The 26112-nt window shown below is 55.4% G+C and overlaps 2 protein-coding genes across 10 annotated transcripts in view; one reads left to right on the top strand and one right to left on the bottom strand.

Annotated features, from left to right (window-relative positions):
* The window catches only part of Tsnare1 (t-SNARE domain containing 1), a 181249-nt gene extending 175643 nt beyond the window's left edge, over positions 1-5606 (bottom strand). The window contains 3 exon segments of the mRNA XM_063264465.1: positions 3151-3637; positions 4433-4627; positions 5580-5606. Of these exon segments, the coding sequence (XP_063120535.1) occupies positions 3151-3637; positions 4433-4627; positions 5580-5606 (709 nt within the window).
* The window catches only part of Adgrb1 (adhesion G protein-coupled receptor B1), a 72212-nt gene continuing 49087 nt past the window's right edge, over positions 2988-26112 (top strand). For 2 of the 9 annotated variants that reach the window (XR_010053007.1, XM_063263862.1), the window contains exons 1-4: positions 2988-3585; positions 15751-16749; positions 24914-25075; positions 25805-25915. Coding sequence is in view for 8 of the 9 variants with exons in the window: in XM_063263862.1 (XP_063119932.1) it covers positions 15978-16749; positions 24914-25075; positions 25805-25915 (1045 nt within the window). In the remaining variant the exon portion in view is untranslated. The remainder of the gene's footprint in view (positions 3586-15750; positions 16750-24913; positions 25076-25804; positions 25916-26112) is intronic. The other 7 variants (NM_001170597.3, XM_063263858.1, XM_063263861.1 and 4 more) reach the window with 5 other exon arrangements.

Raw genomic sequence — 26112 nt, forward strand, 5'->3', positions numbered from 1 at the left:
TGATGTGGGAGCTAAGGAAAACCTGCTCTTAGCATCAGTTCCTCCGACATTACATCTTGACATTTTCAGAGTATGGTAGAATTAAGGCGGAGCTGGGTGGGGGTTAGGGTATTGGTGGGGCAGAGCTGGCAGAGGGCAGAGCCTTTCGGCTGCTGAGTTTTAGAATGGCAGCACTCTGCCCTAACTGGAAAGCTTGCTGGAGGCGTTATCATCGCCCGGTGCATAAGGGGATCAACGTGCAACATATTGTAGGATCATGGCTCAGGCTGACTAGGGTCAGAGTTCAGTTTATGAACAGGACAAGGTCTCTACATAGCCAGAATCAGGACTCTGGCTACAACTAAGGTCAAGGGCTAAGTGTGTGATCAGGGTCAGAGTTCAGGTTGGAGTAGAGTTTCTGGTTAGTGAGTTCAATGTCATGGTGGAATCTAGCTGTGGGCATAGTCTGTTTTCTGACCAAGAATGGTGTTAAGAAGATACTAAGCTAAAAGTTTCGTTCTCCCTGGCTTTATGAGACTCCTGGTTGGGACCCAGTCACTTGGGGCTTGCTCAGTAGAGACCACTCAAGGCTTCTCAGCAAGGGCCATACCCTTGGAAGGAAACAGATTTGGGTATGGAATGGTGCCTGGTGGGTCTAGGCTACTGTGGGTATTGGGAAAGGAGCTACTGCTTGTTAATTGGTAGCAAATGCCCTCACTTAGAGTTGTAGGATCCTGAAGCAATGTGGCTGGAGGAATTGTTTCAAGTTAGTTGTGTCTGGTGGAGGGGGTATCACAGGAGGACCAGGACAACTGAGTCTGCTGGTGTGTGACTGCTTCAGAGTGGCATTCCCTGTCTCCATTTCTCTCACTGCAAAGACATAAGGGTGCCCCCACTGAGGTCTTACCTTGCACCAGACTCTGGATCATAAACTTTGGTGAGGGAAAAGTACAGAAAGGGCAAGAGTAAGCTCCCACACAGGGAGAGGAACGGTTAGCCCCTTATGCCCAAGAAGCTACAATCTGGGAAGAGAGACTTCTTTGCCCTGCTGTCTCAGGTCAACATGTCTCAACCTTGCCCCAAGAGTCTCCAGGCCAAATCCCCATATCCCTGCCAGGGACTTCTGCTACCCTCTCTTATCAGCAAGAAACAAGTGTGGAAAGCGCTTGGATCCTGACTCAAAGCCTCACTGATGCTCAGCTGCCTCTTGGCCTGATATCAGAGGCCCCCTGGTGACCACAGGCTGTTACTGCAACAAGAAGGCCAAAGCAGGGCTAACTAAACTCAAGGGGCTGCAAAATTCAGAGGCCCAGCAGGAGCAGATGAGGGTCGTGAGAGGCCTCCTGGGAGGGATATTGCCTCCTTTCTGTGATTTCAAATACCTTGGGAAGAAGGGCATTTCTCAGGAAGCCTAGATGAATTCGATACTGATGAATAGGATAGGCTGGGAAGGACCTTGCTGGATTTAATGTGGTCCTGCTCTCAGTCCCTCAGGACATCCTGCAAATTGAGGCCTTGCTGGAGTAACTGGTATGCAGAATAACATGTTCAGTACCTGGGTGCCTAATTGACTTGAGGTGCTCCCCGACACACACACACACACACACACACACACACACACACACACACACACACACACAGTTAGTTGCAGGAAGAGTGTTGACTGTGACGTTGATGGAAGGCACCAATCAGATGCTTTGGCTGGGGTTACAGGACAGCAGTGTGGGTCCTGACACCGGGCAGAAAGAGTGTTGACAGTGAGTGTGAGTTTGCATTGTCGTTGACAAATGTCCCTGAGGACAAATGCAAACATCTGGATCAGATGTGTTCTTGGGTAGCAGTGGTACCAGTGATCTGCCCAAGTGTGCAAAGTAGTGGACCCTGTACAAAAGGTCTTGAATTCAGGGCGGATCACAAGTTGTGGAACAGGAGGGCAAGGGGTTTGATGCAGAAGCATCCTGGTGGAGAAGGACACATGGCAGCTTTCCTGAGACCAGGGTTCCAGGACTTTTTGTCAGTCTAGACCCTGGAGTGTTGAAACTTTTGACATTGGAACATGGCATCATGGCCTACAAATGTGTTGGGTCACATTCATTGCTATCCTGGGATGTATGGATCCGGTGCACTGCTGGGTGCACATGCCCCATAGAGAGGGACCCCTTTGGGCCCCTAACAGAGGAGGCACAAGGGATCTTATGATGGGAGACAAGCAACTGAGTAGGCCTCCCTCCACCCCTGGGTGGAAACTGGCATGGAGGGACACTTTCAAACCCACCTCCTTTTGACTCTGTCCCTGGCGGGCTCCCCTCCTCTCAGCATCACAGGACAAGAGGTCCTCCCCTAGGTTAGTCTAGACGGGTCAGACCCAACTGAAGCCGTTCAGTGCCCCACCCCTGGAAGGGCCCCAGTCCCTGCCTCTGACTCCATCTCTACCCATCACTCATCCAACCCACCCACCCACTCATCCACCTATGCATGCATCATCCTTCTTCTGCATGGCCCACCCCACAGTACCACCCACCAAATCCACTTTTTCCCAGTCCTGCTCACCCTCACCCGCCTCCGCAATTCCACCACCGACCCTGACCCTGACGGCTATCTGTCCATACATCTACCTTCCCAACAGCCTCTACCTACATTCACCTGCCTCCTCCACCCACACACCTACAGGTCTGTGCACAGCCCTTAACTCCTCTTCTCCATCCATTTGTTTGTTGGTCCACCACTTGTCACCCAGATGCAGCCACTCTCCTGCTCCTGGAGGAGAGCACAGTCCCAACTCTTGGCTTTCCTGCTGCGTGGGGCAGGAGTCGGCTGTCTTAGGTGCGCGCGCCTGAGCGTCGCACCCCTTCTCCGTGATCCCGCTCCCCTCCCCCCCAGCCCGCCCCCCGCTCGCGCTCCCCCTCTAATGTGTGATCTGGAAGCTCTATAAAGCCTGATGTAATCCGTAATGCAGTCTCTGGCTCCCGATTCGGGATCCAGTTTCAAAGACCGAGAGATTGGGGAGCGCCGGCAGCCGGGCGGGGGAGCAGCTTGCCTCTCTCCTCCTCCTTCTCCGCGTCCTCGGCCTCCTCCTCCTTCTGCCCGCGCCGCCCCGCCCCCGGCTCCGCTCCGCTCCCCCCCCCCTCAGGAAGGGAAAAAAGGCGAGAAGAGCCGGGCAGGCGAGAGGACCGGAGCGGCGGCGCGGCCGGAGAGGGAGCGGCGGGCGCAGGCGGTGGTGGCGGCGGCGGCGGCGGGCGCGGCGTTGGCGGCGGCCCCGGCAGAGCGAGCTGAGCGGGCGAGCCGGCGGCACAAGCGTCCGCGCCGCGTCCTGGCCCGACTCCGGGCCCGCGCGCCTAGCACAACCCGCAGCCAGGGCATCTGGACCCCTCTGGCGCCCGGGGGGCTCCGCCAGGCAGGGGGTGGGGAGGAGCCTGAGAGCGCCCGCGGGTGCGCTCTTGGGAACGTCTCGGCGGGGCCCAAAGAGAGTCGGGGGCGGCAGCGACAGTAGCCCCAGCTCGGATCGGGCGCGCGGCTCGGCGGCTGGCGACGCGGTGCGCTCCGGGGGCTTTGCAAGTCGCTGGATCAAGTCCTTGCTCGCCCGTGGGGCCTCTGCTGCTGGGGAAGGTAAGAGAGGCTCCGGAGGGGGTGGGGGCGCGGCGAAAGGGGGCGTCTCGCTCTGGGAGGGGGTCGGAGGAGGGGTGGCCTCCCGGACTTCCCAACTTCGCCGTTTGGGGCTTCGCAGCTCTCAGGATTAGGCTTGGAGCTCGGGAGTTTGAACAGCCGCACCCCCACCCCCAGCCCCATTCCCCCAGCCCCCTTCCTCTTCCACCGGAGGCAATGGAATCTGGCAGGTCCCTGCGCTCCCGCATTGGGCGGGCTGAGGAGGGGGCACCCTGGACGTGGGAGAGGCTTCTTGGTGCTCCTCACCTCCCCCTCATCCTTACCAGGCAGAGCCGGGCCAACCTGGCAGGCTGAGCAGAAGGACCCTCTGCTCTATCACCCCCACAGACCCTGGGCGCGCTGGGGAAGGCGTTCCCGTGGTGCTCCGACACCACAGAGATGCTAGCAGGGGTCTGAGGGAGCCCCACCTGGCTCCCTATGCCGGCCCAAGGAGACTCGCAAGAGACAACCCAATGTGTCTCCCATTCCCTGATCTTACCCAGAGCCCGTTACATATATTATAGGGCCCCGCTGCATCTCACCCCCACCCCCAGCACAGAGCTGGAGGCGGGCAGAAAAGCCCCCAGACTTCCCGTCACAGCTCTCACCTACAGACCCGACAATGGCAGAGGAGACCCCCAGAGGCTTATCTCCAAATTCGGAAAAAGGGCTGTCCTCGCGCCCCCACCATCACAACTGACACGCGCATACGCCCTAGCTCGTTCCTTCCCGGTGTTCTTTTCTGTTCGGTTGGACAGGCGGCGCAGATAGGCTGCCCTGAACTTTAGGTCGGCCCGCTGCCCTCTCCGACCGAAGCAGCGGGGCTGGGCACCGAGCACTCCCGGTTACGTTTCTCCAGTGGGCAGAGGCCACCAGCCTCCGCCGCTGCGCTCTTTCGGAGCTGCGTGCTGCTGCCTCTAGGAATGAGCATGGCCCCCGCCCCCTCCTGAAATTCTGAGGGCTCCGGATCCGGCTGGGAGCCCTTTGCTCTGGTGCTCTGAGCAGCCTAAGCAGAACAGAAATTATCCCGGGCCCCAGGGAGGTGGGCGGCTGAATGGAGAATCGCAGCGAAGCTAGGTGGCTTGAGGGTTGGTCGGAGGCTGCGGCTCTGTGCTTGGGTCCCTACGCCTGGCCGCGGTGGCTCCTGCTTGGTCACTCCCAGGCAACACAGAGGGCTGCACCAGCCTGGCACCCTCTGTGGCCTGTTGGGCACCCTTACCCTTTCCACTTTTATTTTGGGCTTCCAAGTTTCTCGGAGCGCGCGGACTGGGCTAAGACTAGCCCAACCCTAATCCACTCCTCCTGCACCCCTTCCCTCCCTGAAGTCCCCATTACATTCCTCTCCCCTGGGTCTGGGGCGCAGATTCCTTAGCGGCAACTCGGAGGGAGTTGAAAGGCATGAAGGCGCGTGGGTGGGCACGGGGCGCGCACTCCCGCCCCAGAGGAGCCGCTCCGCATACGTGTTGGGGAGGGGGTTGGGAGGTCTGCGCGTCTGCACCCTGGGGGCCCAAGGAGACCCTCTATGTTCTGTAGCCATAAACACACGCCCCTCGTGGGAGCTACTGCAGGGACACAAAACAGCAGGCTGAGGCGTGGGGAGAGAGGCTGGGGTCCTTTTTCTTTATCTGAGAGGCAATATCCCGTATTTAGGATCGGAGAAAGCGAATTTAACATCTCCCAGAACCTTCAAGCCTTCCATTTCTCTGAGACCCTTGCAGCAGCCGCAGCAGCAAGGGAGGTCGAGGAGGTAGCTGCTCCTTTCTCAACCGCGGGTGGCCTCAAAACTCTGCTCTCGGACGCCGCCGGGGTGCCTTAGGGTCTAGTTTTGAGTACCCAAGCAAGGTCAAGCAAGCGAAGGAGGGGGTAGGGGCTCCTGGGCGCGTCCCCGCGCGCGCAGATTTTGGGCCTTGGAAGGGGGTGTGGGTTGCGCGCCGAGTCAGTCCGGAGAGCCTGCTTGCCGGCTCCCGGTCTCTAGAGGTGGACATGGCGCGAGTTCGGAGATCCCGGAGCGCCTAGCTCCCCGCACGGGGCCCTACGCCCTCCCTCTCCCCTTGATCTCAGCTGTTCGGCACTGCCTTCAGACTTGTTGCTTCTCAACCAGGGGACTGGAAACCGGCGGGGTAGCTCCTTAGCCCTTGAGGCCGTAGCAAAGCCCCAAGGCCAAGGGATGTGCCAGGGCCCGCGGACGCGCGATGCACTGGGAGCGCGACCAGGGAGTTTGCTGCTTCGGATCGGAGAGAAGGACGCTTGTCCCTGCCTCGATCCCGCGCGGGGGCGTAGAGGAGGCGATTTTGTCGCCTTCGGTTTCATACCGCACTCCTATGGACCTTGAGCCCTGGAGGGGCCGCCGCCAAGTTGCTGAGCCCTCCGAGACCCTTCCTTTGCTCATAGGCTCTTGGGCCTCAGTAGCTGAGACCGCGAAATGGGAATGCGCTTTAGGTTCTTGGAACGTTTGCAGCCCCGACCCCTCGCGCCCATCTGGAGATCCGACGTTCTGGGTCCGCAATGTGCTGGGTCTGCAGCGTCCAGGCCGGCTGGGTTCCGAGGCGGCTCTGCGCCTGCGGACACAACGGTTAGGCCAGGGAGCAGCGGGCCCCAGGCAGGGCCCGGCGAGCGGCAGGGGCCTGGGCAGCTTCCCATGGCACCCTGGTCTCCTGGCTGCCCGCCTGGCCCAGTTCTGCCTCCCGGAGCGGGTCTGGGGACGCGGAGTCAGTCCCCAGGGGATGCCGCGGGCTCCAGGCCCAAGCGACCGGCGCCGGGCTGCGGTGTTGGAGGGCGGGAGGGCCCCGGCGCGCTGCTGCGGACGACCAAGAGAGGGCGCCCGAGCTGCGCTGCGCCGCGCCGCGCCGTGCGGCGCCGGCCCTGCCCGCCCCTTCCGTCTCCTCTGCTGCGGACCCGCGCTCCAGGCCCCATCTTGGGCACCCCCTAGCCGCCCTCTCTTGTCCCTTGGCTCCTGCTGCCAGAGTCAGTGACGCATCCGGTGTCTCAGACTGAGCCTGCATCACCCTCTCCCAAACTCTCCTTGCCTAGGTGTGCAACGTACAAGCGTGACTGTGTGTTTGTGGGCACGTGTACATACGTGCCAATGGATGCACGTGCTTATGGAACAGTCTGCAGGCTCCAAGCACATGTGTGCATGCGTGCACCCTTCCACATGTATGCATGTACGACCAATGGATGGAAAAGACTCTAGCACCCTCCCCCTCCTAAGTAAGGGGAGGATTCTGTGAACCTGAAGGGTTCTACAACCTGAACGGTTCTGGAAACATGCCTGAAAGTTCACTCACATGGCCCTTGTGCTGCCTGGGGCGCAGCTGCACCACAACATAGACCTGTGAAATCCGGGTAAACACGGAGCTTTAAGGATCCTGTGCACAACCCACATACACACAAATGAAATTTTGCACAGCAAACACGGGGGGGCGTGCCCATTTTACAAATATGCTGAAAGTATAAGGTTAGGCAAAGCCTCCTCACCCCACAGACACCCCCCAAATACTTGGGTTAATGGGAATATATTAGGGTACAGGGGCCTGACAATCTCCCAGGGGCTGAGGTAGCCCAGTGGTGTAGCCAGGAGGACCAAGACTAAAGGGCCTCGAAGCAGGAGTAAGGCAGTAATAAGAACAGAAATGATTAAGATGGGGAAAGCTTTGCAAAGGCCCTGGGAGAACAAATGCAGGTGTCAGGACTAGTCAGAAACTGGACAGGGAGGTGAGGAGCAGACAGAACCCAGGAACCCTAAGGGCTCTGGCTTGTTCTCTGGAAGCTAGGAGTTATCCAGGACTAGTCACTTGGGCTGACAGACTTACCAAAGAGGTGGTAGATACCCCTTAGGGTAGTAGGCCTCAGGGATACCAATCAGGAGACAAAATGTATGCACTGTTGCATGGAGCTGCCATACCCCTGGCTTCGTGCCACAGAAGGTATAGGTAAATTTGTCACACAGGAAAGTACCCAGGATAATATGACCCAAGGTAGCCCATGTGCCATTGTGCAACAGACGTACAAACATCCCACAGAGAGACACACAAAGTGCTCACATACCCCTGCCCAAACCCTGTACCTACTGTGGGCTCATTGGGACTCATGTCAGTGTAAGCACACAGCAAATGGAACACATTTCACATGTATCCATGTGTGTCCACATGTGTACATGATGAGGTGTGGGAATGTGCTTCAGGGAATGTACTGGTAGTTGGGAAGGTCCATGTTACTTGCTCCAAGATTATGCAGTCTGAGGAAGAGCATGCCTCTGGCCTCCTGCACCCTCTGCCAGTCAGGCTATGGTGATTTCCACTCTACAGTCTATATTGCATACTCGCCCGCTGCACCCTTCCCTCCCTCCACACCAACATCAGCTGACATCATATTGGTCTCTGAGGTTCTTCTTGCTCCACCCATCAGTCCTACCATCTCATGCCCATGCACAAGTGCCCATCTTTGTCCATACCATCACCCCTCAATCTCCTCCTTCAGAACTGTTCAAGGCCCCCAACTTGTCTACCACCTATCTTCCCACTCCCAGGAGGTCTATGGTCAAGAGTGCTGTGCTCCCACCCCCACACCTTCCCCACCCCCATCCTTGCTACTGTAGGGCCTGTAACTGCTGTCTCTTCCTTGAAGCCGTCTTCTGCCTGGGCTCTTTGTATGGACCCTGCTTCTCAGAATCCACCTGGCAGAGTTAGCATGTCACTTGTCCCTGGAAGGACCAGTGGCTTCAGAAGATCAGCAGCTGAAGGCTGTTCTTCAAAAAAGTGACTGCCTATGCATTAGTGTGTGTGGTGTGTGTGTGTGTGTGTGTGTGTGTGTGTGTGTGTGTGTGTGTGTGCAGGTAGGGTATGACTAACACACTTCTGAGTGTGAGGGTGCACCTACAATATATGTGAGGGTGTATGAATGTGTATTTGTGTAGACAGTGTGTGCCAGCTCCCTGAGTTACAAGGGTGTGCGAGTGTTGTATGTGCAGTGTACAGTGTGGTACCATGAGTGTGCGGTATGGTAGGCACACAGCATTGTATGTAAGTCCAAATGTGCAAACATGGTATGCTGAATGGTACATGAGAGACTGACCACTGGGCAGGGGCCAGGAACACAGGTGTGCACAAGCCTGTGGCATGCCGGGCAAGGTTGTGTACTCTGGGGTCCAGTGTGTTACGGTCACAGGGTGATGCTGCCAGAGCCATCAGCATGCTAGCCTGGGCTGCACGGGGGTTGAGTCTCAGACTGGGCATCAGGAGCATGTGGGAGACAGACAGGACACAGGCTCAGAGCACCATCTCCCCAGCAGTGAAGCCATATTCGTTTTCACTCAGATTTTGAAACTCCTAATGAGTTCCCGGAACCCGTGCACCACGCCTAGTGGAAGCACTCCTACTTTGGGCACTCCGTATGCTGGCTCTCTAGCAATCTCCCTTTGACCAACCCCCCATCCACCTGCCATGGCAGAACAGTCGCTGTCTAGAGTCACACTGCCAACAAGTACGCCTAGGTTTCCGTTCAGTGACTTCCGGTCTACTACGGATTCAGGGGCATGAAAAAAAAAAAGTCTGAGCATAGATGGCAGAGGTTAGGCCTGGATCTTTGTGCCCTTCCCTCAGTCTCCCCACATCTGAGCTTGTCAAGGTCAGCTGCAAGAGTCTGGGCTGCCCTCACCTGGCCTGGGGAATTCCAAGGCCATACCTTAGGGTGTTTCTTCTATCTTTCTGTCACTCCACATGTCCTTCAATTCAACGTCCCAACCGAAAGTCAGCTCCGCAAAAGTGGTCAGCACAGGCATACACATCCTAGCCCCTCAGTGCTTAACTGCCCACATGCAGAACATGCCCTGCCTTCCTCAGCCCTGACCTCCCAAGCAAGATGCTCCTAGTTGCCCTTGGTAGCGGCTGGGGTGGGGCCTGCTCTCCAGACCGTAGCCTCCCGTTACATCCCCATCTGAACACCGGCTTAAGGTGAGTCCTGTTGTAGCTGGAGAGGAGTGGCCACTTAAGAGACTTGCCAGAGGCCTTGGCTCAGGAACATCCTTCCCCCTTTTCCTCTACCTGGCTCTACCAGGAGGATCCCTGCTTGTCCACCATAGCCTCAGACCTGCCCTGGGTTTCTTAGGCCTGAGCATCAGGAAAGAGGCACAGGCCTTTAGTGCCAGGTGGGTTGGGTGATGGCTACTACACAGGAAGGAGAGCAATAACGCAGGGGTCAAGGGGCAAGGGGCAGTGGGGTAGAATAATAAGGATAACAGTCTTTTTCTTCTCAAAGGACCTGGAGCTAATGCTTGACTTCCCTGTGGTAGAGGCTTCTGTTGTGCTGCCCTCTCTGGGTGGTCTAAGCCAAGGCAGATTGTGCAGTGGTCTAGAGAAGAGCTGGACACAGGCAGAGCACCCCTAGATACTGCCAGAGTAGCCCCATGTTCTATCTGACTGTTCCTCCCAGCAGTTTAGCATAGTTTCCAGCCCCATCCCCTGAGTGGCTCCTACTTCTATCTCAGGGTCTTCTGTCCCATGTATCTTGTGGGACTGAGGCAAGGACCACCCCACCTCTCTGCGATGGGTGGAGCTTCAAGGGGCCTTGCTTGCACCAGGCTGCACCAGTCAGCCTGAGGCCATGGCTGGGGAACGAGCCATGCGTGTTTTTGTACCTCCTGGAAGGCCTTTCACAGATTCTTGGCTCCCTTTGGACCCTGTGTCCTGAGGGCTTCACACAGGTTGCCTTGAGCCTACATCAGAGGCTCTACTAGGGCCCCATAGGCAGGTGGTGGGGCCACCTCTGCAACTGGTGACTGAGACTTGGGAGGCCCATTGGAGCGGGGGTAGAGAAAGCATTGTGAGCAAGAAGGACACCCCCGGCCCTCCCCCGTCTCCTGGGCAGTTCTCAGTGCCCAGGGCGCCTGCCCCTCCCCCATTGCAGCCTCATCTAGTACACAGGCGGGCACTGTTTGGATGCAGCAGGATTACAGAGTGGCTTTTGTGGCTGGTGTCTAGGATGCCATTGGCAGCCTGGGGCAGGGAGGGAACACCAGGCCCGGGCCCCTGTTTGATCTGTTGATATGGGCTAGCGCAGGGCGTTGAGAAGAGATGGACACACTGAGGCTAGAGAAGGATGTCTGACAGCATCCTATCCATACCCCTCGAACATGATGCGGAGACCAAGTTACTGGGCCTGATTGCTCTGTGTGTGTGTGTGTGTGTGTGTGTGTGTGTGTGTGTGTGTGTGTGTGTGTGTTGTTGTTGTTGTTGTTGTTGTTGTTGTTGTTGTTGTTGTTGTTGTTGCTTGCTTGCTTGCTCTGGACTGGTTGCTTCCTAGGCTGGGGTGGATCAAGGTGGGAATCTGCTCTTTGGATATAGAGTGCCACGCCTCACCCCCAAAGACTTGAATCTAGGGTTATAAGGTGCTATGCTTATTTTTGCCTGCAGGTGGCGCTCAGGGAGCCAAGTCACTACTTCCCCTTTCTCCTTTCCTGATTCCTGCTGTTCACTCCACCTGCTGGGGCATCTATGAATTCTATTAGTAGGACTTCCCCATTGACACCTTACTACCACCTCCTACTCTCTGAGGCTCCTCTGGGGACTGTAGAAGATGTCTTGTCCTGTAGCCAGCCTTCTCTACAGAGCAGTGATGGCTAGACAGAAGGGAGAGCTTCCTGGAAGTAGAACAATTGGCCCTTGAGAAAAGTTGGGAGAAAGAGGGGCCTGTGGAAGATCTGGTACAAATTGAACACTTCTTTTCTGGGAACCAGAGTGAGTAGAAGGCATATATACTGGCCAGTATTACTCAGACCTGGAGATAGGTAATCTTTACCAGCTATGTGACCTTTGGTTTGGGAGGACAAGGTAGTCTCTCCTTTTCCCAGAGAGTCAGTGCTAGCCTTCTATTAAGTCAGGAACATGTAGCCTGAGGATCCCTCAACAATTGGGATAGGAGACACAAACCATATCTAGCCTGTCTTAAAGCTTATAGGCTCTAAAATTATGTGGGGTACCCATGACAGGCCAGGGTACAGCTCCTTTCAGGGTTCCTGATGAATGCTGGGAATATCTCTGGATAATGAGGCTGTTGAGCTCCGGCAAGGACCACCATGCATTCACCAGGGAAGTAAGCATGGCCTTAAGAGGTGTGGAACTTAGGGAGCCTGGTGCAGCCCTGGGGAACCCAGGCACTCTCTCAAGGAGCAGCCTATGTACTAGCTGTGGCAGAGGAAAGTGACACAGGCTACATAGGGCAGAGGAGGATCTGTGTGCATGCTAGGTGGCTAGAGGCCCTCTTCCTGTAGGACTCAGCTGTCCTTTTAGCCTAGCTCCTGGTCACCAAGGTTTTCTGAAACTTGCTGCCCAGGTGAATCCAACGTTCCTGACTGACTCAGCTCCCTCTGGATAGCCCAGTGGGTGTACTTCTGAGTCTGGGTTCCCCAGCACACTGTATAACACACGCCTTGCTCATGCTTATATACATGCATACATGCATATAAACAGGTCTTGCACAGATACATGTAAATGCAGTCACACAAAGGACACACACAACTGCTCCACTTCCCCATTTCAGTGAGGGCCACCAGCTGCCCTCACTTCCCCATTCCTCAGATGTCATCCATTGCCTGTGACCCTCTGTCCCTACTGAGAAAGCCCCCAGCCCCGCCACCACCGTCAACACTGTGTCCCCTGAAACCACGGAAGATTCTAGTGAAGATCAGACGAGGCCTGAACTAAAACTTACTCTCAGAACCCCATTTGGGCTCTGCTCTCGAAGATGCCAGCCTTGGGTTGACAGCCTTAGGTTAACAGCCTTAGGTTGAGCTTGGCCTCGCCTCTGCTAACAGGGAGCCAATCTCTGTTGAGTACCATGCAGAGTTCTCTACTAGAGTACTTGCTTTGGCTGAGAGGGATCAGAGAGGACTTGTGGGAGGAGCCAGGCAGATGTAGAGGCCTTTGCTGAAGGATCACTGGGGAAAGGACAGACTGGCGTGTAGGCAGGGTCCCAGTGTGCTGACATGCAGACTTCTTCCTATACCTACCTAGCAACAGAGCACAGGCAGGCCCTGCTATGGCTCTCTCTTGTGTTGGCTGTGATGCCCTTGGGCCAGCTGTGACCTTTCTAAGGCTGAGAGTGAAGCCGGCTCTGGTCTGAGATGCTCTGGAGCAACACTGCTCAACCTGTGGGTGGTGACCCCTTTGAGAGTTGCATATCAGATATCCTGCACATCAGATATTTACACTACAATCCAAACGGTAGCAAAATTATGAAGTCAAAATGAAGTCATTTTATGGCTAGGGGTCACCACAACCTGAGGAACTGTACTAAAGGGTTGCAGCATTGGGAAGGTTGAAAACCACTGCTTCAGAAGATGCCTCTGGAAGAGGCAGGAGCCTCAGCACCTCCCTTCCTTGGTGGCCCCTTCCCCACCTACAGGAGTTTGAGGACTCGGTAGGTGGGGTTTGTTGAAGGCTTTGGAGTTGTCCAAGGGAAAGGGTACCTGAGAGGTCATTGCTCTCACCTGCGCCCTTTTCCACCTCTCTCACTGTGACTTCCTACATCCTTAATAACCAGTCTAGAAACGTTCCCCTACCATAACTATCTTTGGCTCTAGGCCCTGCTTTCTGCCTCCTCTGTACCCTCTTTTGGTCCTCAGCCTGCAAGTGAGCCCTTGGATGTCTGGTGGCTCATTTAAGGGACAGCTCTGTGGCTGCACTGCCACCGGCCTCCATGGCCACCTTCTGTCCCTGGAACAGACACTGGGAACCTATGTCCTTGGCCAGTACTCAAGGAGTAGTTGGCCATCTTACAGGAGTTGACCAATGACAAGGATCTGGCCAGCAGGAACACTGGAAGGGCCCATGCTCAGCTAGCGTCCTTGGGGTCCTGGGATGGTGGCGAGTAAGGGGAAGGCAAGGACCCTCTGTGGAGCTTATTGGCTGTCTGTGAAGTGGATCCCTTAGGCTCTCTGCTGAGCAACAGAATGTTGGCCCAGAGCAATATGTACCATGCACTGTCCTTTCAGAAACTCAGAGGAGCTGGCCTGAGTTTCTCACCCAGCTGACCCTTGGAGGCCAGTGTCCCTGGACTCTGTGGACACCACTGATACCCTCACCCTGCCTGGGTAGGTTAGGAGCTCAGAATATACTCCAGGCCACGCCCATTTTCCAAATGGGAGGGTGGTGATTGTATCTGACTTCAGATCTGAAAGTGGGGGCTCCAGAGCCAATGCCCTCCTGTAAGGAGAGAGCCCAGGAACCAGTGGTCCTTTCAAGCTCTGTAGGCCCCTTGGTAAAAAGGCAGTGGATTTAGAGATCATCACAGCCATCACAAGATGGCCTGGGCTTTCTGAGTACCATGAGGGAGGCAGAGTGAGGTTGGCTGGCTGGGGTGGAATTGTGAGTGCACGGGCAGTTGTACCAGGCTTGGCTAAATGTTTCCTGCAGACCTTACCAATATTACCATGGGCCTGTCGCTGACTTCTGCTTTTCCTAGTGGGAGTATACACCCCTGGGGGGGCTCTGCTGAGGGACTTGTGTCAGGAACATCAACAGAGTGGAGGGCAGACTGGGGCTCAGGCCATGGCTTTTCTGGTTCCATAATGGGGAGGGTCCTCAGGGAGGGTCTGTGGGGGTTGCATCAAAGGTCACCCCTAAACCCCTAAAGGTGTTTACCTCAGAGCTGGCAGAAATAGATAGAAGACATGGAGAGGGTTTCCCCGGTGCATGAGGTTGCCATGGTTGTAAGTTAGCAATACAGGGTTGGATTTTTTTAAAGACCACGATGGGGCTGGAGTGTGTGTATGTATGCTTTGACCCTCCTTCAGAGGGTTAGTTGGGATCCTGCCCACTCTATAGAGGCACAAACCGAGGCTCTGTGAGGACTGTCCAGCTTCAAGCCTCCTTGGCTTCCATCACCTCAGAAACCTCCATCCAGGTTGGGGCTGAGCCTGGAGGCTGCTGCCTGCTCAGGAGGCTGTCCAGGAAGGACGCCAGGATGGAATGCTGAGCTGTACTGATCTTGAATTGCTGGTCGGTTGGGCCCAGGCTGCAGACACAGAGAGTCCCTGGGGTTGGGCAGGTTGCTACATACACAGTCAGCCTCGCCAACGATCTGCACCCAGAGGCTGAGAGGGCAAGGAAGGAGGAGCCTGGCAATGACCTCCCTTCTTTCCCTATTGGTTCACCTGTGGAGGGACAGTGAGGAAACTGATGTCTCTAACACGCCATGTCTGGGCTGGGTGGCATGCTTCATGCTGAGCCCAGACTAACTCTCAAGTTTGTACCCTGAGGGGTGCATGAGGAGCCACCTGGTGGCGACAGTCCTGCGGATGGAAGGTCTTGCTAATGGTCAGTCCAGGATTTGGGTTGTGCTTTCTTACCCACTTCCTATGACCTTGAGGAAGCCACATATCCTCTGTGCCTCAGCTTCCTCAACATGAACCGTGGGGTAACTGTGTAGCCACACAGAGCTAGAGGTAAGGTGAGGGCACAAGAGGCAGGTAGGAGAATGAGGAAGGGAGTCTCCAGCCGTAGTGCTTGGGGCAGGGACTGCCTTGGATGGGAAACAGGTAGCGAGTGCTGTCATAGCAACACCATGTCTGAAGCCCTTCCCCTCCAGGGCTGCATCCTACCTCCTTTGATGGCAGTTAGTACCCGGTCCAGGTTTATGGAAAGGTATTCGGTCTGTTGGGAGCCCTGGGAATGCCACAGTGACTTCTCTCCTCTTCTACCTGCTTCTGTCCCTGTATTATTGACAGATTTTCAGGAACGAGAAAGGCCACTGAGCTGGAAGTGAAGGTCAAGAGAGCGTCTGAGGGAGTCAGGCTCTGACTCCTGAGGGCCCAGAGGGTGTGAGCAGATCCAGGCAGGGCCCATGGCTAACCAGGCAGGCTACAGAGGGTCTGAAACAGCCAGACTCCTACATCTAGAGGCCCAGAGAGTGCAAGAAGATTCAGGGCCCATGATCAACCAGGCATGGTGATAAAGGCCTGGGGAGCATAGTTTGTCCTCCTTACTCAGGAAAGGAGAGGAGGAGGTCCCCTGGGTTGGGTCACTGGTGGAGACAGAGGAGTAAGTAGACATAACAAGTGTCATACTGCTATGCCTCACTAGACCTACTAAGTTTCTGCCTCTTTAAGCTCTGAGACCATGATTTTTCTTTCAGCTACCATTGGAAGCCACAGGCAAGCACCAGGAACCTGGACTTTAGGAGTCATTGCTGGTCTCACTGTCTCCTGAAACCCTGCCCTGTCCCCACCTTGCCTTCACCCAGCCCCTGCCTCTGGCTCACTGCCCTGGACGGCCCTGCCTGCTGCCGGACCCTGGCATGTCAAGGCCTGGCCTGCACTTGCCTGCCCAGCCCGCGGAACCCCAGCGGCCCCGCGAGCTAGGATGAGGGGCCAGGCTGCTGCCCCGGGCCCCATCTGGATCCTTGCTCCACTCCTGCTGTTACTATTGCTACTGGGGCGCTGGGCACGTGCTGCCTCTGGGGCAGACATAGGGCCTGGGACAGAGCAGTGCACCACATTGGTGCAGGGCAAGTTCTTCGGATACTTCTCCGCGGCTGCTGTGTTTCCAGCCAACGCCTCACGCTGCTCTTGGACTCTTCGCAACCCGGACCCTCGTCGTTACACGCTCTACATGAAGGTGGCCAAGGCACCTGCACCCTGCAGCGGCCCTGGCCGAGTTCGCACCTACCAGTTCGACTCTTTCTTGGAATCCACGCGCACCTACCTGGGTGTGGAGAGCTTTGACGAAGTTCTGCGGCTCTGCGATCCCTCTGCACCCCTAGCCTTCCTGCAGGCCAGCAAACAGTTCCTACAGATGCAGCGCCAACAGCCACCCCAAGATGGTGACCTTGGTCCCCAGGGCTCTGGTGACGACTTCTCTGTGGAGTACCTGGTGGTGGGCAATCGCAACCCCAGCCACGCTGCCTGTCAGATGCTGTGCCGTTGGCTGGATGCCTGTCTAGCTGGCAGCCGCAGCTCACACCCCTGTGGCATCATGCAGACTCCCTGTGCCTGCCTGGGTGGAGAAGCTGGAGACACTGCTTCCAGCCCCTTGGTCCCCCGTGGGGACGTCTGCTTGAGAGACGGCGTAGCTGGTGGCCCTGAGAACTGCCTCACCAGCCTGACCCAGGACCGAGGTGGGCACGGCTCAGCAGGTGAGTGGCATCCTGAGAACCTTGTACAGTTCAAGGGCAGATGAACTGAGACCATGCGGGTGGGTGCAGTCCCCAAGGCTGGGGTCTGTCCAGCATCACTCTCTGGGTTGAGAGACCACAAGTAGAATTCAAATCGCCAATGGCTCTACATTCCCAGGATAAAAAGCCTAGTCTGCATAGGGTGTGGCCTGTGAGTAAACAAAGGAAGGCCAGTTTCCTCAAACCACTTCCTCAGTTTAAATCTTCCACAGTGGGAGGACACTTATCTACAACAATGACATTTTCGAGCATCCCTAGGCTACAGTACCTGGTGTCTAGGGACAAAAGTGGATGTCAGTAATGCCCCAGGGTGGTGCATGGGAGCGCACAGAGACAGAGTATTCCTAGGGCTGTTGCAAGGAAGTGAGGTTTTAGGGCTCAGTGTAGCATGTCTAAAGCAGCTGCCACTGAGGTGTGGTAGTGAGAGCAGGAATAAAATGCCGTCCTTGTCCAGTGGCCACAGGAAGAAGACACGTCACCCGACAGCATGTAGCCATCACAGGCAGAACCAGGGGTTCAAGGACACCCAAAAGCCCAGTGTTGAGGAAGCCATTGTCTTTACTCAAGGCTAGAGGTCTCGTGGGTAGTGGCCTCAGGATGGCAGGGTCCAGGTGGGGTTGATGGCTGGTCATGGAGCTATCAATGTATCTTTATAAGTGTCCTGTCTGTGACAGGAGGTAGGCCCTGCCTGCTGTGACCTAGAGATAGGGGTATCGAAGATTTGAGCTGGAGACATGAGCTGAGTCAACATCAAGGAGACATTGGGGTACAAAAAGACAAAGTCTGTTCCCTGCCTGGTGTGTAGGGCCAAGGCGAGGCCTGGCTAAGGACCTGATGCCAGGAGGGTTGCAGTGGGATGCTGAATCCCTTGGGGCATCCAGCAGCCTTAGCGTTTCAGAGACCACGAGGTCATACTGGCTGCAAAGGAATTGTCCAACCCCAAGCACATTTCTGGTCAAGATCCTGAGACAGGCAGGTCTGGATCTCTGTGAGGCCGAGGACGGGCTGACCTCTCCAGGGTCCTCAGAGGAAATTCTGAACACGCCACTATAATGGGAAGAAGGGTAGAGGACCAGCCTTCCTGCTGGCAGGCTGAAGGTCATTGTGACCTTGACAAAGGCAGGTTTCATTGTGTGACAGGAATGGGAGTGGACCCAAGGGGAACCCTGGAGGAATAGCATGTTGACTCCCTAGAAGACTAGAGAGTTGGGGTGGGAAGATGCAGGAGGACAGGTCCAGTTTTCACAGTAGATCTGGCCATGTGTTGTACTCTACTACTCCCCTTCATTTAACTGCTGTGAGCCTTGGTTCCTACATCTGCAAAATGCTTCTCAGGGTTGCACCATCACCTTGATTTTATTTGTTTCTGGCTGGGGCCACAGTCATACCCCCGGGCAGGAGCCTGTCCTCAGTGGCATATTGGGGCAGCTACTGTGCCAGGGAGCTGCTGAATGTTGCTCCAAACCCCTTGGCTCAGCTGGCAGCAGCCAAGGCCTCCAGGGCTGGCATGATAGATGCTGGGGGCACCAAATGCAGGTGCTTGTGTGCTATGGGACCAGAGGCAGTGTGTAGCTGCATTTATTTCCCAAGGAATGAGTGTGTGAGCACCTTGCTGCAGGAACTGTGAAGTGGCCAGGTTTCTCTGTGGAGTGTTTACATGACCTTGAGGACAGAAGGACTTTGGGAGGGCTCAGTGCAGAGGGCTCCTCACTGGAGCCAGGATGGCGAGGTGGCTGATGTTGACCTAGTCGTTTGCAATGGGAAGGAGGAGGAGGAAGGAGGAGGAGGCGAGCTTTTGGTGCAACTGATGGACTGTGGATGAAAGGGTGTGGGTGTGGAGGCAGGAAGAGCAAGCCTGGCCCCCAGCATCCCGTCAGGAATGAGGACATCCATGTGGGACAGAGGAAGCAGGACTGCAGATGCAGCCTAAGGACAATTCTGAGGTCAGAGTAGAAGCTGAGGCTGTGAGACGTGTGTAACACAGGACATAGGGTGTGTGAGCACAGCTCTGGTCCCTGGTGAATGAGCATTGGCCTTGGAACCCCACTTTGGAGTCTTGAGCCTGACCCTAGCTCCCCTGTGTTTCTAGGCCAGCCTCTCAGTCCTCATCCCTGGGGGCCTGAGAATGCCTTCTTCTGTCTTTGATAAGAATGGGGTGCAGCAGCCAATGGTGAAGAATTAGTGTTCTTGTTTATTGCTATGCCAACTCTTGGGGCTTAGGAGCAGACAAAGGCAAGGGTGTGTGCAGATTGAGCTTGGCCAGTCTGAGGATCCAGTGAGTATATAAGTTCTGACAGTGCTGGCTAGTGGTACTCAGAGGCAAGTGGGAGGTGTGTATACATGAATGTACATGCATGAATTATACATGTGTGTATGGTTTGGTGCACTGTGTACACACATGTACACTTATGCATATGTGTGTGGTGACTGCACCCATATTTGTATATGTATGTAAAGTGTATTTTGCACATATGTGTTCATGCGGTCACATGTTCACATGTATGACACATGAAAACCCAGTGGGTATACTGATTTGATTATTGTGTTTGCAGGTTTTTTTACATATGTATGTACACCCTCATGTATGTATGTCAGCATTGTATGAGCCCACATATGTTCTTGTTTATTGCTAGGCAGACTCCTAGCAATGCTTAAAAAATTATACATGTACATGTGTGAACACATGGGTGCTCATGCAGTACATTGTGACTATATATGTATCTGTGGGTATATGTATATGTGCCTGGTATACATGTGCCATGCACTGAGCATATATGTTCATGTGTGCATGGTGAGTGTGTGCATGTGTATCTAGGGCGGGCTCTGACTGTTTGACTTGCTTGGCTGCTGGTCTATTGGAAGATAGTCTGGAGAATACAAAGGCTGGGCCCCAGCATGTGAGGCAGGGAGTGTGCTCTTATGAGTAGGATAGTCTGTGACCACTGAGCTCACATCAGGTGACTGCATCCTGCATTCAGACTATGCCACTTCCTGGCCATAGGAGGAGAAGGAGCCCAATAGTGACAGCAATGGCTGGTCACTGACTGTGACTTTGTTCAAGAAGTGTCCTATAGGTGAGTTTCCCCTTCACGTGACCATGAGTCAGACCTCAGCAGAGGCTGTCCCTGCCCTGCTCATACTTTTCACAGTTGCTCTGCCCTCCTGAGGACCTCTGTCTCAGGCCCTCCCTAGGCTCTTCCCTGCAGCCTTGTGTGCCCTATCCAGTGAAGCACTTCATTCCTTTCTGCTGTCCTTGACAGGTATCACTTTCAACCATGCCGTACGACTCCTCCAGTGGGCCTCTTACTCACTGCCTGTGTTAATTGTGAGCACCACAGACGCTGGGCACACATCCCACTCACTGATGCTTCCGTAGTGTGGAGGACTAGGCCCAAAGTAGGCACTCCCACATGCTCGTGAAATCAGGCCAGAGGTAGGTCAGGTCGCATAGCCTGTAAGGGATGGACTAACAGCAGACTCCCAGGTGACATCATATGCACTGAGCTGTGCCTCGGTGGTGGCAGTGGCTAAGGACACAAGTTAGGCAACCCTATGCTGAGTCAGGATGTACAGCTGATGCCCTGCTCTTGCCTGCTGAGCTCTGCACCCAGGGCCTTTGCCCTCACCGTCTTCTGGGAACGGGCAAGCTTGGGCACCCATCCCCTCCTAGGTCAGGAGATGTATGACCGAGATGAAGAGTCAGCAGGCAGCCCACTGAGTGTGTGGCCCATTTTCAGCCCTGCCCCTCCCTGCTACGACCTGTCCAAATACCACAAGGCCATGCCACATGTTGGATTCCAGGCTCCAGCAACTATCCCTGCTGCCTAGTCTTTTAAGGCTGTCGGACCCTGGCACCAACCCTTCTCATGCACTGTCCCCAACTCCCTGTCTCCCTGTTTCCTCCTCCATCTCTCTCATGTCTCTGCCGCTGTTGAGATGGATCATTTTTCTCAAAGGTTGCTTTAAAAATTCATGTTTTAATTAAAGAATATTATTGCAGAAATGACGTGTAAGATAATGAAAAAGCAGGATTCTGGGGGGTGGGGCCTGTGAGTCTCCGTGAGTCTGTGAGTGTGTCATCGTATGTCCCTGTGAATGTGGCCCATGAGCCCTTGCATATCTCGGAGTTTGTCCCTGTGAGTGTGTCCTGTGAGCTTGTCCCTTTGTGTTTTCATGGGTCCTTGTGAGTATGTCTCTATGCTCCCCCCATTTGTTCCTGTGACTGTCCCTGTGTTTCCCTGTGAGTATCCTTGCAGGTATGTTCTTTTGAGTGTATCCCTGTGAGTGTTGCTGTGAGTGTGCACTCCAGAATACATGCCCATCCTGGTGTATATGCATTGTTCAATGTGTCTGTGTGCTCATGACTGAGCTGGAAGGCAGGGTGCGTATACAAGCTACAGGCCTGGGGGCTCTGGAGTGCTCGAGGCGCTGATGGCTTCCTAAAGACTAGAGCAGATTCCCTCGCTGTGACTTCAGCCCTGGTCCTACTTGGCCAGGGATACCCCAATGTCTGTGCGTCTCAGTTCCTCAAGACACCCAGGAGGAGGTAAAGCAGTATGTAGAAGGGAGGCTGGGCCTAGAAAGAGCCTCTAGGTGTGGTTTGGACTGCAGTGGAACTTGTGGGGGTGATACAGGTACCGTGGTCCACTGTGAAGATTCTGTGGCCATCTTGGCTCTGTGTATGGGTGTGCATTTTAGAAAAATATCGAAACAGGCTCAAGTGCGCTTTACAGACAGCTCTCGTAGAAGGAAGGAACAGGACGGGGCCCTGTGGAAATGCTGGATGTGGTGGGCACCATCACCCACAGGGAAATTCCCGTGTGCCCTCCCTCTCACTGTGTCACCTGCTTCAGCTCTGTGCCAGAACTGTACCTGCTCGGCCAGGGGCAAGGAGTCCTTGTCACCTGAACTTGGGTCCCACGATGATGGGATGAGGGTCAGCAGTCTCTACCACCTACTCTGGTAACTGAGGACAGAGGCTATTTGTCTAAGGTTCCCAACCTTTAAATAGGACACCATCTCAGGACAAGGAACACCCAGCAGCAAGAATTTCCTACAGATGGTCCCTGCTTGCTCATCCAGTTCCTTGTTTCCCACCCCTGAGAATTGGGGTTGGGACAGTACTCGTTTGTAGAGTTGCCTAAGGCCTAAAGGAGGCTGTGTGGCTATGGGGGATCAGGGAGACCAGGGCTGCACAGTCAACAGTAGACTTGGCCTCTCACTCTACCCTGGGATCTGAGTGCTGTTCCTTGCCAACCCCGACAGTTGCTGGCAGCTTGCAGCTGGCTGAATCAGGATCTGCCCAGTGAAGGGCTGTGTGGACAGGTTTCTCTCAGCCCCTGCTTTTACCCTTAGTTTCTCCCTTGTTCCTGGTCCAGGCGCTCCAGACTCAGCTGTTAGTACCGGTGTCTAAGTACTTCGTAACAGTCCTGCTCCAGCTGGGTCCTTGTGGGGGTGACCAGGGGTCTTGCTAGCCCTCTGGGCCCGGACTGTCCCTGGATCTGCCATGCAAGAAAGATCTGCTGTCCAACCTGCTGGAGTAGGGATCCCTCTGCTGGAAGAAGTTGGAAGTGCATGGTGCCCCTCCTCCAAAGGGGATCCCAGGAACTGAGGAGAGACTGGCTGGGGGAAGGGGATCTCCTTTCTTTCCCCGTTTCAGCCCACTTGGGGTGCAGGGTGAGGAGATCCCACCACCCTCACCCCAGGGCATTAGGGTAGGAAGGGTACCGGAGCCTCGTCAGTACACACCCTCCCTCCTGGGTGGCCGGCCTGCCTGGCCGATAATTGGCTCTATTCATGCCTGTAATGAGATGGAAATGAGGCCGCCAGACAGAGGAAGCATTGAGCAAGGAAGAATGACAGCTTCTTTCCGGGCCTGGAGGGGCAGCCCACCCCTGAGCCCTGCCTGCTCCTTCACTGCCCCCTTGTGCCCACCCAGCCCTGACGCACCTCTGTGTCCCCCGGTGCCCTTCACTTTGGCCCCAGGGTTTCTCCCTTCATAACACTCCCTCTGGCATGGATGTTTTCAGTCTGGGCAAACATTTATCATGTCAGCTGTGTGTGAGGACACACATTAAAAATGAAAATGATAATAAAAACAGCAGTTACCATTTTCTGAACATTCATTAGTGGAGGGAGTGTGGCCAACGTTGGGGAATCAGTCTGTGGCTGAGGTCAGGGCCCAGTATGTGATGGAGGGACAGGGACCCTCTGCCTAGGATCTAAAGATCAGGGACAAGGGTACAGGGCCAGATATTGGTCTGTGACAAGGGTGAGGAATCAGAATATGTCTAAGATCAGAGCTTAGTGTATAACCACGACCAGGACTCAGTGTATGAACAGGGTTAGGAAGCAGTGCATGGCCTGGATCCGGGTTCTGTGTGACCAGAGTCAAGGCTGGGCCAGAGGAGGGCATCCATCCTCAGACACAGGGTCCCATCTCCCCCAGCTTCTGATATGCCCCACCTCTTCTGTCCCCTCCCCCTCCCACATCCTCACCACCTGGGTCACCAAGGTAACCAGCCCCGAAATAGTGGGTGTTTTGGCAGCTGAGGCCTAACCTGGGTCTATCCTGAAAGGCTGTGTGCTGCAGCGGTTGCCATGGGAACTGAGTGGCATCCTCCGATTAGCCCAGCTTGGACACCCTCTCTGCCACCCACTGCCAGTTTTCACATCACTCAGGCTTCCTTGTGGGGGCTGGGCTGGAGCAGTGAGGGGGCACAAGCAGGATACAGAACCCTGACCCCACCCTGGGCCTGCCTCAGAGACTCCTGGCTCCTTTGTCTGGAAGCACGCGATGGGAATATGGCTGCAGCAGGTGAGACTCCTGAGGCCGGAATGCTGAACCGTGGTTGGTCCTGGCAGGTGGCCTTCCTGGGGCTGGCGGGTGGGGCAGAGATCTGGAGTCAGATTTGGTTCAGGACCTGGAGTCTGACCTGGTCGAGCTGTTCCTGCTTGTCCCGAGTTAAAAGCATGTGACCAGCAGCCTCAGAGCAGCCACCTGGGGCCCGCTCTGTGAACAGCTGCTGTCCTGTCCTTTCTGTTATGCATGTGAGGCTGTGCTGCAGACTCTCTGCTCTTTGTCTTGGTGGGGGTCCCATGGTTCTCCTTTTCCTGTATCCTGGTTGTGCCCTTACCCCCACCCCTAGGACTCTCCTGGTGAAGGTGAAGATGGTTTTGATAATATAGCTATTATTCAGATCTCCCAATCCTGACCCCCGAGCTTGGCATCTTGGCAGAGGTGGGGGTTGGGGTTCAGCAACAGGCATAGGAGCCTGGAAGGTGTCCCTTCCCATCCTACCCACCTCAGAAGAGTTAGCTCTCACTAAAGGGTCAGTGACTCACTCCCTGGAATCCCAGCGCCCCCTGCTGGTCCAGATGAGCACAAGCAAGGGACGCTGGGCCAGCTCTGGCTGTGGTCTTTTCTCCAAACCCTGGAATTTGACTCTCCTTGGGCAGAGAGGTGATAAGGCCAAGGAGATGCCATGGTCCATGGGGTCATCAGGCAGGACCACTCACATTCTGGAACCTACCATCTCTGAGTTCTCAGCTCAGACAGGGCCTCTTCATACCACCGTTCAAGCCAGGTGTGTGGCCCAGAGTAGCCTGGACCCATTTATCCTGCTTTGCTCAGTAGGTGGGCAGATCTGTAGTCTAAAGGGGGTGTGGAGGCTACCAGTTATGGGAGTAGCCATTCCCTACCCTGGCTCTGGAGTGAAGATGTGGAGACCTTGGCAATGACCTCAACCAGATAGGAATGCCAAAGGACGATTTCAGGGGTTTGAAGTTCCATGGGGAGGCTAGATCCAGGTGTTTCTGACCGGTGGCCCACATTGGTCACCAGGCCTCACACTGAGAGGCAGCATGGGATGAGCAGGAGGTGACTGTTCACTCAAAAAGTCAGCCTGGGACCACGGTGTGTACCTATCCCAGACCTCCTGGCTCAGGGTTGACACCAGCTCTCCAGATCGAGTTGGGACCTGAGGGCAAAGTTCCCCTTGCCCTACCTTGCTGTCTACCCCTGCCAGACCTTGTTTCTCCTTACCCTTTCAAAGCCCATGGCTACCCTTTCTGGCCTCTGCTATGGGCCAGATGGCAGGCCCCTGAGCCTCTCTTGTTCCCCCAGGTGGCTGGAAACTGTGGTCCTTGTGGGGCGAATGTACGCGGGACTGCGGGGGAGGCCTACAAACTCGAACCCGCACTTGCTCGCCCACCCTTGGCGTGGAGGGCAGAGGCTGTGAGGGCGTTCTGGAAGAAGGCCGCCTGTGCAATCGCAAGGCCTGCGGTCGTAAGTGGGCAGGGCAAGGGCGGGGCCGAAGTGGTGGGTGGGACCAAGTAGGGGAGGAGTCAGGGCCAGAAAAGGGGCGGAGTAGGACGTTAATGTGAAGAAGATAGGCGGGATTTTGATGGGATAAACTTGGTTGGGGACAGAGATACCTTAAAGGTGGAGCCTTAAAGGCCTTGCCTCATCCCAAATAGGTAGGACCCAGGAGGAGGCAGGGTGCCTGGAGCTTGATGTGGGTTCAGATTCTTCAAGCAGTGCCACAAGCAAGCTGCAGTCAAGTCAGTCAGCTCCAGCAGGATAGGCCTCCGGGATGTATTTCTCTAATAAGGCTTTCTAATGACCTCATGCATTTTTTAGCTGCTTCCATAAAGTTAAATCAGGTTCTAATGAGACTGTCATTTTTCCGGTTTTGTTTTGCTTTTTTGGATGCTCTTTCCTGAGGAGACAACTCTTCTCAGGAGCCTGGGGGTGGGGTGGAGGCCCTGTGTATCTCACAAGGTGGGAGGCATGGGATGTTGGGTAAGAGGAGGCAGCAGACACTCTAAGGAGTTGTCCTGCAGCCCTGGAGGATGAAAGGAGAGACAGGAGAGACCTGGTGCCAGGAAAAATGCTCTGCATTGGGGCCTCCCAGTTGTACGTTGGGGTTAGACTGCTCTGGTGACAGTAGGTGGCCAGCTGTGGCCAAAGACAGAGGGAATCCCACTGGGATGCTGACCTGAGCCCATCCCGCAGCCACTGGGCGCACCAGCTCACGGAGCCAGTCCCTGAGGTCCACGGATGCCCGGCGTCGTGAGGAGTTTGGGGATGAGCTGCAACAGTTTGGGTTCCCATCCCCCCAGACTGGTGAGCTGGCAGGGTGGGTAGGGCTGGCCCACACATAGCCCAAGGCGGGGAGGGGAGAGTGTTGTCTTCCAGGGCCAGATTAGTAATGGCTGCTGGTTGCCATTAGTAATTCTAATAACTTACTGCTATAATTCATCTCGTTTAGTTGGTGCCAGACTCCTGCTCCAGGCAGACTGGCTTAGGGGAGTTGATAGGAG

Source organism: Rattus norvegicus, chromosome 7 (assembly GCF_036323735.1).
Source record: "Rattus norvegicus strain BN/NHsdMcwi chromosome 7, GRCr8, whole genome shotgun sequence".
In the NCBI taxonomy this organism is placed as follows: Eukaryota; Metazoa; Chordata; class Mammalia; order Rodentia; family Muridae; genus Rattus; species Rattus norvegicus.